This window comes from Prionailurus bengalensis, chromosome C1 (genome assembly GCF_016509475.1).
Source record: "Prionailurus bengalensis isolate Pbe53 chromosome C1, Fcat_Pben_1.1_paternal_pri, whole genome shotgun sequence".
NCBI classification, from domain to species: Eukaryota; Metazoa; Chordata; class Mammalia; order Carnivora; family Felidae; genus Prionailurus; species Prionailurus bengalensis.
The window spans coordinates 43692317-43710325 of NC_057345.1; the positions used below are offsets into that span (position 1 = coordinate 43692317).

Consider the following 18009-nt stretch of genomic DNA (forward strand, 5'->3'; position numbering starts at 1 on the left):
CCTAACTTCAGTGTCATTTACCCCCGAAAGGGAGTAACAGGCATGGGAGGTAAAAGACCCTGCCACCCACACCAAAGGAAATAGGTTCTCAGTAATATTACCATCACCACCACCTCCCTGCCCCATCGTCCAATCTGCCACGCTCCTCTCTATTCTTTACAGAACTGAACAAGGCGGTGCTTCTTCTCTTGCTTCTTCTCTCCACCAACTCATCTAGGTATATGCGGGGAAATTTTCAAGAGAGACGTGGGGAGACACCAGTGAGAGGGCTACGGCGAGAAAGGACATTCTTCCTCCGCAGACAGAAAGGTCAAGAAAGGCCTCAGCAGCGTTACCCATTGTAACAATGGGTCAGCCCAGGGACTCCAAGTCCCCGAAATCAATGGTGTCACTCTGCCGTGAGTCAGACCGATAGTCCTCCGTCTCAAAAATTTAAAGCTTAGACATGTAAACTGCACGTAAACCAGGTCCGTGTTTCAGAACTTGGCACTTTGTATGAGACTTTGTTCAATGATCAAGTATTGGGATCTTATTTATGACCCAGGTTGTCTACACAAAACTATCACAGATCAAATGGTGCCAAAGAAATATTTATTCCCACAGCTGTAAAACCCGGCCAAGGGTCTGGACACATGCAAAATGGGTATCTTCCTGTGGGCACATTCTTTCCTTCATTAGTGACCTTAACATTCTTGGACTCGGTGTTCTTTAAAAACCTGCTTCAGGCCTTGTTAAGGCCATGGGCAGCAATTTTTGTGTACAATGTGCACAAAAAGATATAAAATTGTGGTTTGTACAATGTACACAAAAGATATAAAACCGTGTTTCCTTAGGACCAAGGGAAAGGGACCTAATTTATGGGCATTTGTGGGACAAGTTCTATATTAACTGTTTTATATGTATTATTTTATTTTATCCTCAATACAACCCTTGGTGGCAGGAAATTTTATGCCCATGTTACCGATTAAGTCGTTCAGATTCAGAGAAGGTAGGTACCATGGCCCAGCTCACACAGCCAGTCAGTGACAGAGCTGGTCTTCAATCTGGACCTGCCTGAAAACCACATGTTCTCCCTAAAAAGACACCCAAATACACGAACCCAAAACCTCTTTTAAATGTTACTCACCTTAAAAATATCTCCCCTCTCCTAATTTGATTTCATGCTCAGACTTTCCACCTATGAAACTGGGAATTTCAAAACTCTTTCTAGGTATGTGCAGAAAAACTGCAAAGACATCCAAAGGTTGAACATCCCCCCCCGCCCATCCCCGCCCTCCAACCTCTTACAGACACTCATCCACCCCGACTTCCTCTGGCCAGACTCCAAATCTTACCAAGTTTCAGAAATTAGGTAAAGCCAGAGATTACCATCAAATTCTCATCAATTTACCGCTTCTCATTTAGGACAGTCTATTCAAAACAATATTGATTTTATGGAGCCCGTCTTAAAAGACCCGTTCGTTGTGAGTAACAGGTTGAGGTCTTTCAGCATTTGTATCTGAGGCACACAGGAAGATCACAGGAATGAGACCATACCAAGCAGCCCACAGAAAGCAGCGTGTGAAGCAACACAATTGTCACAATTGTGGCCAGTGCGATGCGCCGGTTATCCTCACGAACAGCTGGCCAAAATGTCATTGCCAAGACAGAGCCTGAGACACCCAGGGCAATCATGACTAGAATCCAACGAACAGCTTTCTGGGGGATAATCCACAGCACCTGAAAGAAGAGGAGGAAGGGGAGGGCTTTTTTGGAGGCATTTCGGAGAGGCATTTGTTCATTCCAGGCATGTGTGTTTGTAAAGGCCCCTGAGCCAATCAGCAGCTGGGCCCCCTGTGCCACTGTGGTTTCTCAGTACAGCTGGAGAAACACCCCAGCATGCAGACTGAGGCGAATGCTTTCAGAACAAAGGGCTCAAGATCCAGCAAAGGCACTTGGCTCCCTATCCCCATTCCCGCTGCACCTCTAAATTCAAATGGTATTCTTCAGGCGTGCCTCAGTGTCAGGCTAGAAATGATGATGCTGGCTGAATTTTCAACAACCCCGGGGCATCGCTCAGAATAAGTATAGTACTTACTGCTGTGGGGATATAAATGAAGAGCGAATATCCATAGACGCACACAATCTCCAAAAACGAGTAGGAAACGATGTTCATAACTTTGCTGTTTCTCCACATGAGGAAACCCCAGAGTGCGAGAGGAACCAGCCAAGCATAGGCATAGATGATCGTGGCCGCTATGGACACTGAGGATGACAGGACACAAGTTTTACCCCATTGTGCCTTTAATTACTATCAAAGCACTTCTAATACCTTACTGGACTTACTCCCTAGCATGTCTACCTGCTTCACTGGCTCATGGGATCGAGTCTTATTGGTCTCATAGTCCCTGCGCCTGGCACAGTACTGCCACAGAGCAAGCACTCTAAGGCGGTGCTGAATTGACGAAGATTTAGTACTGTCTTTGTGTGGTGACCAGTGGTCTCTCATATGGTTTTTATAACTGGTTTAATAACAACAAACAGTACTGAACAACTGAATTATGCAACTGAAAGACTTCAGAGGGCCTCAATACAAGTGTTTAAACATACCAAGCATTTCAGTCAAAGGAAAGCCAACTATCCCCTTGGAAGAACACATCCTCTTTCCCAGTATAACAAGAGCTGACACCGATGTCTTGAGCAAATGTATTCAAATGCCCTGGGTGCAGATTAACTTGCTCTGCGTGCTATTTAGAGTGCCTGCTGTCCCTGAAATAGGGAGTTTCAGTTCATTGATGAATCGCTCGACAGATTCTTCACTTTTACTTTCTTCATTAAATAATTCTGTGTCTGTGGTAGCAATGCTACCGAGTGGCTCCTCAGAACAGCAGTGTTCAGTCTATTACGGTCCAGGCCGCCGCCGCTGCCTCCTCCTCCTCCAGAAGATTCATTTTCCCTCCTCTGGAGTGGAGGACCATAAAGTGTGGCTAAGCCCATGGCACCAGCCCTTCCTATGGGAAAATCAGTAAGTAATGCACTTAACGCTCTTGGCAAGCACAAAGGCACCCCAAGCAATTGTAGTCAGACTCTGGTTAAGACATGTGATTGGCCAAAACGTTTTCAGCTCCCAGAGGAGATTTTTCATATTGGGAACTAATAGCCAAATGTAATTCTCCTGCTATACTGCCTTTTTTTTTTTTTTTTTTTAAATAGCTAAATGAAGGGGAAGGGAAGTACCTATATACCTACAGCCATCCACTGGGTGTCAGGCATTTCACTCAGTATTTTATTGAGGCAACACTGTGTAACAGTCAAGGTCACAGACTCTGCATGTGGACTCCAAGAGTTCTAATCCTAGCTCTGCCACTTATAGCTAAGTAACTCTGGAGGGTGAATTACTTAACTTTCCTGCCTTAGTTTCCTCATGGGAATTATCATAGCATATACTACCTTCTAAGATTACTAGGAGAATTAGGGGCTCTTGGGTGGCTCAATCAGTTAAGTGTCCAACTCTTGATTTCGGCTCAGGCCATATGATCTCATGGTTCGTGAGATTGAGCCCCCACTCCAGGCTCCACACTGACAGCACGGAGCCCATCTGGGATTCTCTCTCTCTCCCTCTCTCTTTGGCCCTTCCCAGCTTGCATGTGTGCATGCTCTTTCACACTCTCTCTCTCTCTTGCTCTCGCTCTCTCTCAAAATAAATAAACTTAAAAAAATCACTAGAAGAATTAAGTGAGTAAAAACAAATATAACACTGATTGATAAATAAATGCTTATTCAAGAATTAGCTTTTCATATCATTAACTGATATGTAAATACATTATTTCACATAATCTACATCTTCATTTTAGAGATGAGGAAATAGGATCAGAGAAGTTAAGTGGTTTGGTCAAGGTCAAATAATTAACAAGTGGTGGAAGCAGGATCTGACCTTGAATGTGTGGATGTATACTCTTCACATAAAATGGAAAAGTGTTTATTGACAGAGTCAACGATTCATCCCATGACTCCCTTATACTGTCCAACCAAGGAGGATAAGAAAAGATAAAAACTCTGCTGAGTTTCCAGGCCCTCAGGCAGGGTAATTCACTCCTTCTTTTCTGTTAATGTACCTACACATATCTCTGATATAGAAATTAACACATACCATTTACAGCAATATTCATTTACCTGACTTTCTTTACTTAACCATTGAACAACTTGAAGGCAGGGTCCATATCTCATGATGAACATTTACTGAGTTAAACTCAAACCAGGATCATTTGACAAATGGGGCTGGAAATGAATCAGGTCTGACTCTATGAAAATGGTCATGGAGGGTAGAAGGAAGGATACGCAGAGACACATACACACACGGAAGGAACTACATATCTCTCTATACACACATATATGTGTACGTGTATGAACTCTTTTTTGTACAAGGCACTATTCCAACCTCTTTACAAACACCAACTCTGTGTTCTTACAATGGCCCTATAACATAGGTATTATTATTCCCATTTCACTGATAAGGAATCCGAGGTCAAGAGAGATGAAATAACTTGCCCAACAAGTAGAAGCTAATGAGTGATGGAAATGGAACTTGAAGCCAGTGGCCTGGTTCCAGAGACTGTGCCCTTACACAGTCTGTATATAGCCTCTCATAGGACAGCAGGCAGGCAGGGGGGTGGGGGGCGAGGAGGACAGAACTGAGCAAGTGGCACACATCAATCTCCTATAAAGCCAAACTTCCTCATTTTGGGGTGGCCTACAAGTCCCTAAAAAGCTGTTGGTTGGTTGGTTGGTTGGTATAATTATCCAAGACTGCCACAAGAAAGAAAGTTTTCAAAACAATGTCATCCACAAGCCCATCGCTAGGACAAACTCATTTCTACATTCTCCCTTCTAGACCCTGACCATTTGCAGACTTCCCTCTAACAGAGTAGCTAACAGCAAAGGCATAATTTTGGATTATCAGTTTTCCACATGGTTCTAAGTGTTTCATAATTAGTGGCTACAGACCCAGCTAGTTGAGTCACCATGACTTAAATAACAATGCCCCTATTGTTTCCAACATCTGGGTAATACAAATAATGCTACAATGGAGACTTTCATGCACACTGCTTTTTACTTACTTTGCACATTTTGCTTTGAATAAGTTCCAATTGCTATTTGGCCTTGCTTTACAGCTTTCCAGAAGATACGTGGATTCACAATAATTGTGAATGTACTCAATGCCAATGAATTGTACACTTTAAAAGGTAAAATGGTAAATTTTAAGTTATGTATATGTTACCATCATAAAAAAAGACTATGTCAATTTACATAGATGGGTGGTAAATGCTGAGGTGATAAGGGTGTTTGAATCCTTTAATACAAAAAAGCAGGGGCTGCAGCACCTAGAGACAGGGGCCCAAGAGCTCACTAAAAGGAATGCATGGTAACAAATTGAAAGCATTCCAAATGAGTCAAGCTATTCACCAACCTTTTCGGAATTCGGGCACATAATGGTATGTCTTCTCTCCCAGATGGATTAAGAAGTTGGAAAGATTCCCACTAATTGCTATGGCAAAGACCAATGTGGCACATATCCAAAAGGGGCCTGCAAAGAAAACCAGAAAATTCAGACAAAAAAATGAAGCACCAGCTTATAGACTCTTACAGAATAATTTGTTATCTCCCTCGCCCTATTCATATAAGCAAGGGAAAATGAATTTTAGATGCAATCAATATTCATCTAATGGGAATTTTCTTTCATAAAAGGTAAACACACAATTCAGCAATTAGGTGCATTAAAGACAGGGGAGACTGGAATGAAAAGGCCAAAATACCTTCTACAATTAGCTGAATAAAGACACTAATTTGTTTATAGCTTCTTTTATTAGAGGATGTCAAAAAACTCATGGACATTTTGTTAAATCTTCACCATCAGGATATAGGAAGCAAAGGTTACTTCCCTTATCTAAGTGCCAAATGTTAATTAATGCCAGAGAAAAATAACTTAAATCAGACAGGTCCTTCTGCAGTCTAAACAGAAGAGTAGTGCAAGCAGAACACTTTAGGGAAGAATTCATTTAATCTACCAGTTTGTCATGGTTGTATGTGTGCATGCAATGTGTTTAAGACTTTTCTTTTTAATGAGAAAGCAATACATGCATACAGTTCAGTGTTCAAAAGAGAACGAAAGGCAGGCAGGAGAAAAGTAAATTCCTTTAAAATAGAGAAAAGTAAATTCCTTCTCTCTCTGTTCCCTGGCTCTATACATTTTTTCTCCCCAGAGCTCGCAGCCATAACCAGTTTCTGGTGAATCCTGCCAGAGATTTCTATATACATATAAACAAATGCACATTTTGTGTGTGTGCGTGTTTATATAATGATAACATGTAGATATATAGATAGATATCTATATCCATTTAGCCTTGCTTTACAGCTTTCCAGAAGATACGTGGATTCACAATAATTGTGAATGTACTCAATGCCAATGAATTGTACACTTTAAAAGGTAAAATGGTAAATTTTAAGTTATGTATGTGTGTGTGTGTGTATATATATATATATATATATATATATATATCTTATTCCATACTTTACGATTTTCACTTTAATATATCCTAGGGATTCTACCATAGCTGTTCATAAAAATCAACTTATTCTACGGGGCACCTGGGTGGCTCAGTCGGTTAAGTGTGCGACTTGGGCTCAGGTCATGACCTTGAGGTTCACGGGTTCAAGCCCCGCGTTGGGCTCTGTGCTGACAGCTCAGAGCCTGGAGCCTGCTTCAGACTCTGTGTCTTCCTTGCTCTCGGCCCCTCCCCCGTTCATGCTCTCTCTCTCTCTCTCTCTCTCTCTCTCTCTCTCTCTCTTTCTCTCTCTGTCTCAAAAAAATAAATAAACATTTTAAAAAATCAGCTTATTCTACTTTCAGTGATTATCAACTATTCCACTGAGTGAATGAGTACACTATGCTTTGCAAATCCCTTTCTCCATTTCACTTGATTTCATGAACACCACCCTTGCTTCTCCTTATCTAGAAAAAGTACTACAAAAGTAGAACAAAGAACATTTTTAAATTGAGATATTCCTAATAAATTTTATGAATTTAATGTTTCGATGTCACCAATACTTTGCAACACCTTTTAGCATAACTGCAGGCACCGTGACATATCACAAAACTCAGAAAATTACTGTGTCGCAGGAGATGACTAGCAGAAATGGGTTAGCACTTCTCAAAGCCAAGCTGGCTCCTGAAGGTGGGGAAGAGAGCCCAAGCAATCAACTGGGATACTCCAAAGAATCACCACTATTGGCTTTCCACATACTGCTCTTGACTCATCAGCCTGCAAGCCCTCTGCTACCACCAAGGACAAGTTCACTGTATTATTCTGAATACCAACCATATAAAAGATGCAACAGACAAGGCCAAAAAAAAAAAAAAATTCCTACAGTTTAATGATTACAAAATTGCCAAAAGCTTTGTTGAAAAAATGAACAAAAGTGACCATGTGTTGTCAACGGGCTGAGACCATGCAAGCATATGACCACAAGTGGCCAAAATATTATAGAACCTATAACTAGAAAGCAGAGGGGGTGCCTGGGTGGCTCCATCGGTGAAGCAACCGACTCTTGATTTCAGCTCAGGTCATGATCTCACGGTCTGGAACTGAGCTCCACGTCAGGCTCTGTGCTGACAGCGCAGATTATTTGTAAGAACCCACTGTTCTCTAGACCCTGGGCCAGGTGCAAGGGATACAGTGACACACAACAGACGTAGTCGCTGAGTCCTGTGCCCGAAGGCAAACAGGAAGCTCGGATTCCAGAGACACACAACCACCTACTCATCACAGGGCCTGCCAGGTTGCTTTATACACCTTCTCTTTCCCTCTTTCCTGCCAACTTCTACTCTTATTATGGGGTGGGGTGGGAAGGAGTCTTAATTTAGTTTGTATTATGCATTGTTATATTATAAAATATTTCTAACATACAGAAAAGTACGAAGAATGATACAACAAACACTGGTGTACCCGTCATGCTACTTTTTCAAATCCTTCTAATGGGGTCATGCTACTCACATCCTTCAAAAACGTGCCTTTCTTCATTTATCCTTATTCTGACAGTTAGCCACACTGATGCTCATAGATCTCATTCATTCTTAAAAACTACAGCATTCTGTGTATGAATACACCACAATTTACTTATTTCTTCACCTGCTGATGAATATTTTGTTTGTTTCCAAATATTTGCTATTACAAGCACTGTTGCCACAATGAATAATATTCTTCTATATGTCTTCTTTTATATTTGTGTGTTTCTCTTAGACCATACAGTGCAACTGCCAATTTGTAGGGCACGAGAATGTTCCAATGGCTCCCATTCGTGCACCACTTACATACCCACTAGACACATATTAGTTCCCATTGCTGCACAATCTTGACAACTCTTGGTATCAATGTTTCTGAAAATCTGACTTAAGGGTACGTCATTCCTCTGCTCAAACCCTCCAATGGCTTCTCACTCAAGTAAAAGCTGAAGTCCTCACTGTGACCAAGATGCTACACAACTTACCCCACCATGTTGTCTCTCCGTCCTCATCTCCTAGGCTCCCTTCTTCCCTCTGGTCCAGTCACACTAGTCTGCCGTTCTCTGAGCATACCAAGCAAATTCCTGCCTCAGGGCCTTTGTGTTTGTTGTGCTCACTGCTTCAGATGCCTTCCCCTTAGATATCTACATGAATTGCTCCCAATTCCTCCAGGCCTTTACTCAAAATTCACCTCTTAAAAATTTTTTAAATTTCAAATTCACCCACCTACACAAGTTATTTCCTGTCCTTTAAAATTTTCACCTTGGCATTTATCATTAGCATACTATATATCTGACTTATTTTACTTATCATAAAGCTCAGTAGATTCTAAACTGCCTCAGAGCAAGGATTTTTGTTTTTCTCACTACTATACCTCCAGTGCCTGCAATAGTTTAGTGCTCAATACTTGTTGAATTAATTGAATGAACGAATGAAGACAAGTCAATTTGTATGTTTGCTAAAATGAGCATAATATAATCTCTTGTTTTTATTTCCTTGACTACAGGTGGGGCTAAGTATCTTTTCATATATTTGTTAGCCATTTGGGTTTCCTTTTCTGTGAATTGCTCATTTTCCTCTAAAACTTATAACTGGTTTTATTCTTATAAATGGTAGGAGTTCTAAAGATATTCTTGCTTTTAATCCTTTGTTGCTAATGAGAATTGCAAATATTATCTCCGGTCTGTAGTTTACTTACTTATTTATTTACTTTGTTTATGTTTATTTTGTGGTATAGAAAATTTTTTTTCCTTTTTTTAAAGTTTATTTATTTAGGGGGTGCGTGAGTGGCTCAGTCAGTTAAGCGACTGACTTCGGCTCAGGTCATGATCTCACGGTCCGTGAGTTCGAGCTCCACATCGGGCTCTGTGCTGACAGCTCAGAGCCTGAAGCCTGCTTCGAATTCTGTGTCTCCTTCTCTCTCTGCCCTTCCCCTCTCACTCTATGTCTCTCTCTCCCTCATAAATAAACATTAAAAAAATTTGTAGTTAAAAAAAAAAGTTTACTTATTTATTTTGAGAGAGACAGAAAGAGAGAACATGCCCACCAGCGGGAGAGGCGCAAAGAGAGAGGGAGACAGAGAATCCCAAGGAAGATTCTCTCTCCACACCGTCAGTGCAGAGCCTGAAGCAGGGCTCGATTCCACAAATCATAAGATCGTGACCTGAGCTGAAATCAAGAGTCAGACACTTAACCAACTGAATCACTCAGGCTCCCCCAGTAATTTTGTATTTCAGTTTAAATGCAATCAAATTCATCAGTCTCACCCTCTGATTCTGCAGACTGGCACTTCTGTCATCTTTTCCCCGACCACCTTCCTCCAATCTCCCCCACAAGGCCCAGTCCTCTCCACTATCAAACACTTTACCTATATAGTACCTCTTTTTTTTCTTTAACCATGTCTGTGAGCTCATGAGGCTAACAGTGTTGTGGAAAGAAGCAAACTTGGGGTTCAAATCCTGGTTTTATCAGGAGAGGCAGCATAACAGAGTAATAAAGAATATGGATTATGAGCTGTGGTGCTGATCTGAAAACTGTGCTCAGCTATACGATCTTAGGCACAATGCATTACATCTGAGTAACTCGGTGTCCTTATTCATACAACGGGGATAATAATAGTAACTACCTCATAAAGTTCGGGTTGTTATGAGGATTAAGTGAGTTAATATAGGTTCTTCCCCGATAACGGGGCCACATAATAAGCACTGCGTACATTTGCTAGTGTCATTTTCTATGCTAACTCTGTGACTATGGGCAAGCTATCCTCCCCAAACTTCCATTTTCTCTTTTGTGAGGTAAGCCTACCTCGGGGTGTGGGATATAAAACTATAAAACAGTGACACAGTGCTGAGCTCTTGGCACTTGTGAGGCACTCGGCACATGTTAGTTCTATCATTTCTTTCTTCCTGGCAGTGGAGACTGACTTTATCTTTGCATCCTCAGCCTGTAGCACGAAATAAGGTGCTCAAAAATTGTTTGCGTGCTTACTCTGTGCCAGGCCTCCACCAGGCACTGATGACATAAATCACTCAGACACATAGCCTGTCTCTCAAGATCTCAGGCTAGAAGAATAAACAAGAGAGCGAGGAGGAGAAACTGCCTTGGCAACATTTAGATGAGAGGCATGGGCCAAGGCAGTGCTTTGCACATGGCGCTCCCTGGCGCTCCGGGCATTCCGCCGGCATCTGGATGGAACTTTCAGTGCTGCCAGATAGAGGAGCTATAGAGAAGGGACCCTCTCCCCAGCCTCCCCCACAGTGGTTCCACTTTCACTGGTTCCAACTATTGGACCTCCATGCTAGATGATGAAAAGGTTCTGTAGCTTAAAACCACCAGGCGAACAGAGTATGGGCTTCACGTAACATCAAACTAGTTCTGGCTCTTGCTTTTTCAGTTTGACAACTCTCGGCCCTGGTTTCCTCACAAGGAAAAGAGGGCTAACCACACTTAATATAGAGTCTTGTTGAAAGAATTAAAGTGTATGCAGTCATCAGCACACAATAGATCCTCATGAATTCCTTCTCCTCTTATGATCAACATATGTACAAAATATGTAACATATTACTCTAATGCTTTTTCAGGATCGAGCATACACATCACTGAGCCTCACTGAGAGTCAGCTTCCTTGTTTGAGAAAGGGGGAGAAGAATACCTACCCCCAAGGGGGCTGCAAGAATTACACGTGCCCACGTCCAGTCTTTTGTAGCGCATCTGCACAAAGGAAGCACCCAGAACCGCTGGCTCGCTTCTCCTTTCAAACACGGAAGGCCACGGCTATAGGAGCCCTTTCCCTTCAGGAGTACCAGCTGGGCCTCTGACCTCTCCTCAGACAGCATGGAGGTCAGGAATGGCAGTCACCCCCTGGCCCATCCCTCTTACAGACTTCCAGTGCTGCTGACTGAATTCCCAGGGGAGCCAGCTCATCTGAGGGCAGAGCTGGGACTCAGCACAGCAATGAGTAAGTATGAGAGCACCTTCTCCACACTGATCCCCACCCTCAGATCCTCTCAAGTTAAAATCAACAATCTCCTTTTGGACAAAGTGACTTAATTCGTCTCAGGTTTGCATGTCATTTGAAGACGTTCAAAGGACATGCCCATTACTTGTAATCACAGCATTCATAACACAGAATTGCATTTTCCCCAAAATTGTTTGTAAAGGCTGTCACTGATGTCCAGAAGAGTTGAGTGAAATGTTGCATGCCCCACCAACAGTGCACTTCTCCAATCTTTCAGGCAACGCTCACGCGCACCTGAATTCAACTGGTACCTGGTAAAGAATCCAAACAGCTCTACACATACCGTAAAGATCTGGATTGCTGCGGATATATAACCTCACAAAGTTTTTTCCTGGTATTGGCAAAAGGGACCCCTTTATTCTGTCAAAGACCTGGAAAACAACATAGCAGTAAGTCTCCTGAAGATTTCTTACAGCTTTCATGAAGATTTCTTACAGCTTTCATGATGATATTTTCAAATGCGAATGATCCTTTATTTTTGTAAGACCATAGCCAGTCATAAAAGCGTTCGCATCATGTGATTGTTTAACCACAAAAGACACAAGTCTCCACTACGTGTAAAAGGAAAGGTGAAACGGGTTTACAAACCTGGTAAGTGTCTACGTCAAAGAATGTCTGATAGTATTCAAATGTCCAGAAGGGGGAGCTTTTCTTCTGGCCAGCAAGTAACTGTCAGAGGTGAAATAAAACATAATGAACACAGAAGTAATGTCCTTATATCAGCGATGCAGACAGGGGGCTAATCTAATGGAAAATCAAGATGCATCAGAGACCAAGCTCTTTTGCATTCATGAACTTTACAACAGCCTTGCCCAACTCAGCCTGATAGAAAACAAGCGTGTGAAGTCAGACCAAAAGGTTTCAATTCCTGGTCCCTCCACCAGGGGGAGACTTTGTCAAATCACTAGACTTTGTTCTCCAAAAATTACAGCCAACAAGATCCACTTCATAGGATTATAGGAAGGATTAGATCGATTATATATAATATGTATCAGGTACAATAACACATATACGCATTTTTACACGCACAAACATATACACACGGAAGGCAGTCAGTGTCAGATCTTCTACTCCCCTACCTCCTCAAGATTCTTACCACTATCCCCACCTCAACTCTCAAAAATCTGATACACTGATTCACTCTAACATGCTGAAAACTTAAAATATACTCCCCTGACCAAAAAAACCCCACAAAACTCCAATTTATGAGCAGCACACACGGGGCTCATCTATCCCAACAGCGCAGCTATTTGACAACAGAACGCAGACCCCTTGCCGGGAACTACGACTGCCACTTCAGATATTTCATAAGGATTCGTACAGTGAAAGGTGCGGATGGACTAGCTGGAGCTTTGCAGGACAAGGGGCAGGGTTTTTTTGTCCATTGAAAGGAGAATTTCTCCACAATTAAAGTTGTCTAATAGTGGCAATGCTGCTTTGCACGGTAACAAATAGCCTCCAGAAAGGGGTATCCAAGGTAGGTGTCTTTCCCACCTACCACAGACAGCATTAGTATCTTGGGAGGGAAGGTGACATACAGGAGACTGAAGGTTCTTTCGAACTCTAGCATTAGAAGATATTGAACTCCAGAGACCCGTGTTCTATAAGCTAGGACAAGGGATTCGGTGCCTATCATAGAATATTGGTAACTTCTTCCCAATTCCCAGACAAATTAAGATGATGGATAGAATGTTTTCAATTTTAAGATTTTTCTCCCCCCTCATACATTACTCAAACTTTTGACACCCGCTGTTGCTCAGTGTGATGGTTAATTTCGTGTGTCAACTTATCTAGGTCAAACTTTATTCTGGATGTTTCTGTGAGGGTGTTTTTGGATAAGCTTTAACATTTAAATTGGTGGGCTTTCAGGGCACCTGGGTAGCACCGTCGGTTAAGGGTCCAACTTCGGCTCAGATTATTATCTCATGGTTTGTGGGTTCGAGCCCCATGTTGGGCTCTGTGCTGACAGCCCAGAGCCTGGAGCCTGCCTCGGATTCTGTGTCTCCCTCTCTCTCTGTCCCTCCACTGCTGATGTTCAGTCTCTCTCCGACTCTCAAAAATACATACGCGTTAAGAAATTTTTTTTTTTTTTTAATTTGTGGCTTTCTGAGTAAAGCGGATTGCCCTCCATAATGTGGCTGGGCCACAGCCAATCAGGTGAAGGCCCAAAGAGAACAAAAGGCCGACCTCCCTGAGCAAGAGGGACTGCTCCAGCAGACTGCCTTTGGCCTTCATCTGCAACACCAGCTCTTCCTGGATCTACAGCAGAATGCCTTTGGCCTCAAACTCCAATTCCTTCCTGGGTCTCAGTCTGCCAGCCACTTCCAGCAGATTTTGGACTCGCCAAGCATCCACAATCACGTGAACCAATTTTTAAAAATAAACCTCTTTCTCTATATGTACACATCCTATTGGTTCTAGCGCTCTGGAGCACGCTAACTAATTGTGTGTTCCAGGGCAGCTTATTTAAACTTTGCGCCTCACATTTCTCCTTTGTAAAATGAGGGTAAGAACAGTTCCTGGTATACAGAGTTGTTTTGAGGGTTAAATGAGATGATCCAAGTAAGGAACTTCAAATGGTGTCTGGCAGCTATGAAACATGGAATAAACATTAGCTATTGTCATGATAATGATGGCGATAGTCAACACATTATTTTCGTATATTTCAGATGAGGAAACCCGGTCTTAGGGAAGTTCAAGTACCTTACTCAAGACCACATAGCTGTTACTACTGGCTGGGCCAGGATTCAAAGTTAGGCTCCTAGTCTAAGCTCTCGCCACAGTGTCTAGCATATATGGGTATTTAATTTAGCACAAGCTTCGGTGCTTATTGTGATGGCTCACGGAGTTCCAGAAAGATCACCCGGCACCCTAGAGCTCTGTTACCTAATGAGCCTGTGAACTCAATGCTGTAAACTGGGTGCTCCTCTAGGGCATCACAGTCATGACTGCATTTATAAAATATGGATAGTTGGGGCGCCTGGGTGGCTCAGTCAGTTAAGCGTCCGACTTCAGCTCAGGTCACGATCTCACGGCCCATGAGTTCGAGCCCCGCGTCGGGCTCTGGGCTGATGATGGCCCAGAGCCTGGAGCCTGCTTCCGATTCTGTGTCTCCCTCTCTCTCTGACCCTCCCCCGTTCATGCTCTGCCTCTCTCTGTCTCAAAAATAAATAAATGTTAAAAAAAAAAAAAAAATTTTAAAATATGGATAGAAATACTATTTTTCTGGAACACACTACCAGTGCACGTGGAGATAAATCTTTGTGACCAAAAACAGCCACCTGCTATTCACCGTCCAACCAGATGCAGAAACCTAGAAGTCTCGATAAAATCTTTGCTCTCTATCCCTCACCCCTTCTCCACAAAGCCCAACTGAGCCCACCCCCTAACCACCTGTGTCCGGCTGTGGTTCGGGCTTCCAGCCTAGACCACTGCCACGGTCTCCGCTCCTTCCAGTTTCTACCCCACAAGGCCACCATACCTTTATCTTTAAACTCTCTGGCTAAATATCATCTAAAATCTTTCAGTAGCTCCTGATAGCTTTCAGAGCACAATTCCTACTCATTTGGTTGAGTCCTTGCCGAGCCGTGTAGCCTCACCTCCTGTCTTCACCTGTATTTTGCTCTAATGTACGTGAAGATGGGAAACATGCTGTGTGTGCCACATTCTTTCGTGCCACTTTGGCTCTGCTGAAACGGTTGCCTTTGCCTAGATCACCCTTCCCTGCCTTCTTCCCTTGGCCACCTCCTACCCTTGTGCCAGGACTCAGTTCAAGTGTCACTACCTGCACAAAGCCCCCGCTCTGCCCCCACAACCCCGGTGTCCCCTCCACCAGCACGCTCCCTGTGGGTAACAATGGCCTGCGTGCCTGTCTGTCTCCCCCCGAGGCAGAGGCCACGTGTGATCCACCTTTGGGCTGCCACTGCCTGGCACTCTTCGTGGCACACGGGAGACAGTGAATAAATGCATGAAGAAGCTTTTAAAAAAATTAAAAGGACAAATCAAAGACAAGTTCAAACCTCAGTTTTGTCAGAGTCATCGTTTCCCAGCAACTCATCATCCTCTTCTCCCCCGGAGCCTCTTGGGAGTCCTGCTTGATGCGTCGGGCTTTCACCAGGACCCTCGATACTTATCGTGGTGGCACCTGGGTTTTCTGCTGCAGTAGCGGCCGCGTTACCAAATTCTGAAAGCAATTAGAGCACGAGGGCATCAAAGACCTTACCCACATTGGAAATGCTATACTTTTAATCTAAAGACAAGCTGTTTCAACCCCAGCTTTGCTATAGACCCTATTTGATATAAATGGCAAAAGGCTCTGAAAAAAAACCTCATCTAGACATCAGGCTGACTTAGAAAAGGAGTTACAAAGACAATAGAATTTGGAGTCAGACCTGGATTTTAGTCCTGGCTCACCCACTTACTAACTGTAAGAGCCTGAGTAAGTAACTCAACCTCTGCATGCCTCAGTATTCTCATCTACACAATGGGGAGAATAACATCTACGTTAGAGAATTGGGGGAAAGTCAGGAATGTTACCTAAGTAAAGTCCTTAGCAGAGTGGCTGGCCCACCGCAAGTACCCAAATCTATACCTGTCTTCTTTGATTCAAGTTCAAAAAATTTTAATGGAAGTTATTTTTTCCAAGAAGTCCAATGTAATCACTATAGGGAATATAGGGTTAAAAATGAGAGTAGAAAGCATGGAATAAAAATCACTCTTAGTCCTACCACATCAAGGCAAACACTAATAATTTTTTATATGTTTCCTTTTCTCCATATAGTGACTCTCTAAGATTCATGCCAGTGATGATCATTCATTCACTGAACACATATTTACTGCATGCCTACAATGCGCCAAGTACTGATGTGATACTATACAATTTTGTATCCTGCTCTGTCAACTGGAGATTATAGAAAAATGATTTTTTCATTTTATATCAGTCTATAATAACCATTTTCATAACTATGTAATACTCCATCGGCTGGGAGGTGGAGGGAGTAGGAGAGAGAGACTGTAAGTTGGGTGTTTATGGTGTTTCCAACTTTTCATTATAAAAATAACACTTGTGGGGCGCCTGGGTGGCTCAGTCGGTTAAGCGTCCGGCTTCAGCTCAGGTCATGATCTCACGGTCCGTGAGTTCAAGCCCCACGTCGGGCTCTGGGCTGATGGCTCGGAGCCTGGAGCCTGCTTCCAATTCTGTGTCTCCCTCTCTCTCTGCCCCTCCCCCGTTCATGCTGTGTCTCTGTCTCAAAAATAAATAAACTTAAAAAAAAATTTTTTTTAAATAATAACACTTGTAAGGAGTGTCTGCAAAGAAAAAGCTTTTGAGTTATTATCTCTGAACACCTATCAGTGCAATTACCAGGTCAAAGGGTTAGTTAAGACTAATGCTCTATGACCTTGGGCAAATAACACTATATCTCTGAGTCTCTGTTTCTAAAATGTAGGTAATTGGGGCACCTGGGTGGCTCAGTCGGTTAAGTATCCGACTCTTGATTTCGGCTCACGTCATGATCTCACCATTAGTGAGTTCAAGCCCCATATCAGGCTCTGGGAAGGCAGTGTTGAGCCTGCTTGCAATTCTCTCTCTCTCCCTCTCTCGCTGTCCCTCCCTCACTTGCGCTCTCTCTTTCAAAAATAAATAAATAAATTTTAAAAATAAAAATAAATAAAACGTAGGTAACACCTATCTTACAGAGAGATTTTGAGGATGATATGATATAATAATAAATATTGTCATAGCTATCATTTATTGATGGAACAGGACACTAACATTTAAAAAGATGATCACGGGGCGCCCGGGGGGCTCAGTCAGTTAAGTGTCTAACTTCAGCTCAGGTCATGATCTCACAGTTCATGAGTTTGAGCCCCGTGTCGGGCTCTGTGCTGACGGCTCAGAGCCTGGAGTCTGCTTTGGATTCTGTGCCTCCCTCTCTCTCTGCTCCACCCCTTCTTGCGCTCTGTCTCTCAAAAATGAATAAACGTTAATATATATATATATATTTAATATATATATTTAAAAAGATGATCACAACTGAGGGAATCAGACAGAGGAAGATACACTTTTCTCATATTTAAAAAATTTTTTTAATGTTTATTCATTTTTGAGAGAGAGACAGAGTGTGAGTGGGGGAGGGGCAGAGAGGGGGACACAGAATCCGAAGCAGGCTCCAGAATCCGAGCTGTCAGCACAGAGCCTGACGGGGGGCTCGAACTCACAGACCGCGAGATCATGACCTGAGCTGAAGTCAGACACTTAACCGAATGAGCCACCCAGGTACCCCAAGTCTCATATTTAAAAAGCAGTAGTTCAGCAGGCAGAAGGGCATACCAGAAGGAGGAACAGAGGATCACTTTAGAAGTACAATGGCCAGGGGCACCTGGATGGCTCAGTCAGTTGAATGTCTGATTTTGGCTCAGGTCATGATCTCGCAGTTCGTGAGTTCAAGCCCCG

General features: G+C 42.9%; 1 protein-coding gene across 2 annotated transcripts in view; it reads right to left on the reverse strand.

The window, feature by feature from the left end:
• Positions 1 to 18009, reverse strand: part of YIPF1 (Yip1 domain family member 1) — a 37336-nt gene that overhangs the window by 15816 nt on the left and 3511 nt on the right. For both annotated transcript variants that reach the window (XM_043575038.1, XM_043575039.1), the window contains 6 exons: positions 15575 to 15738; positions 12144 to 12224; positions 11839 to 11926; positions 5447 to 5563; positions 2078 to 2244; positions 1537 to 1719 (listed from right to left, as the gene is read on the reverse strand). In XM_043575038.1, coding sequence (XP_043430973.1) covers positions 1537 to 1719; positions 2078 to 2244; positions 5447 to 5563; positions 11839 to 11926; positions 12144 to 12224; positions 15575 to 15738 — 800 coding nt within the window. The remainder of the gene's footprint in view (positions 1 to 1536; positions 1720 to 2077; positions 2245 to 5446; positions 5564 to 11838; positions 11927 to 12143; positions 12225 to 15574; positions 15739 to 18009) is intronic.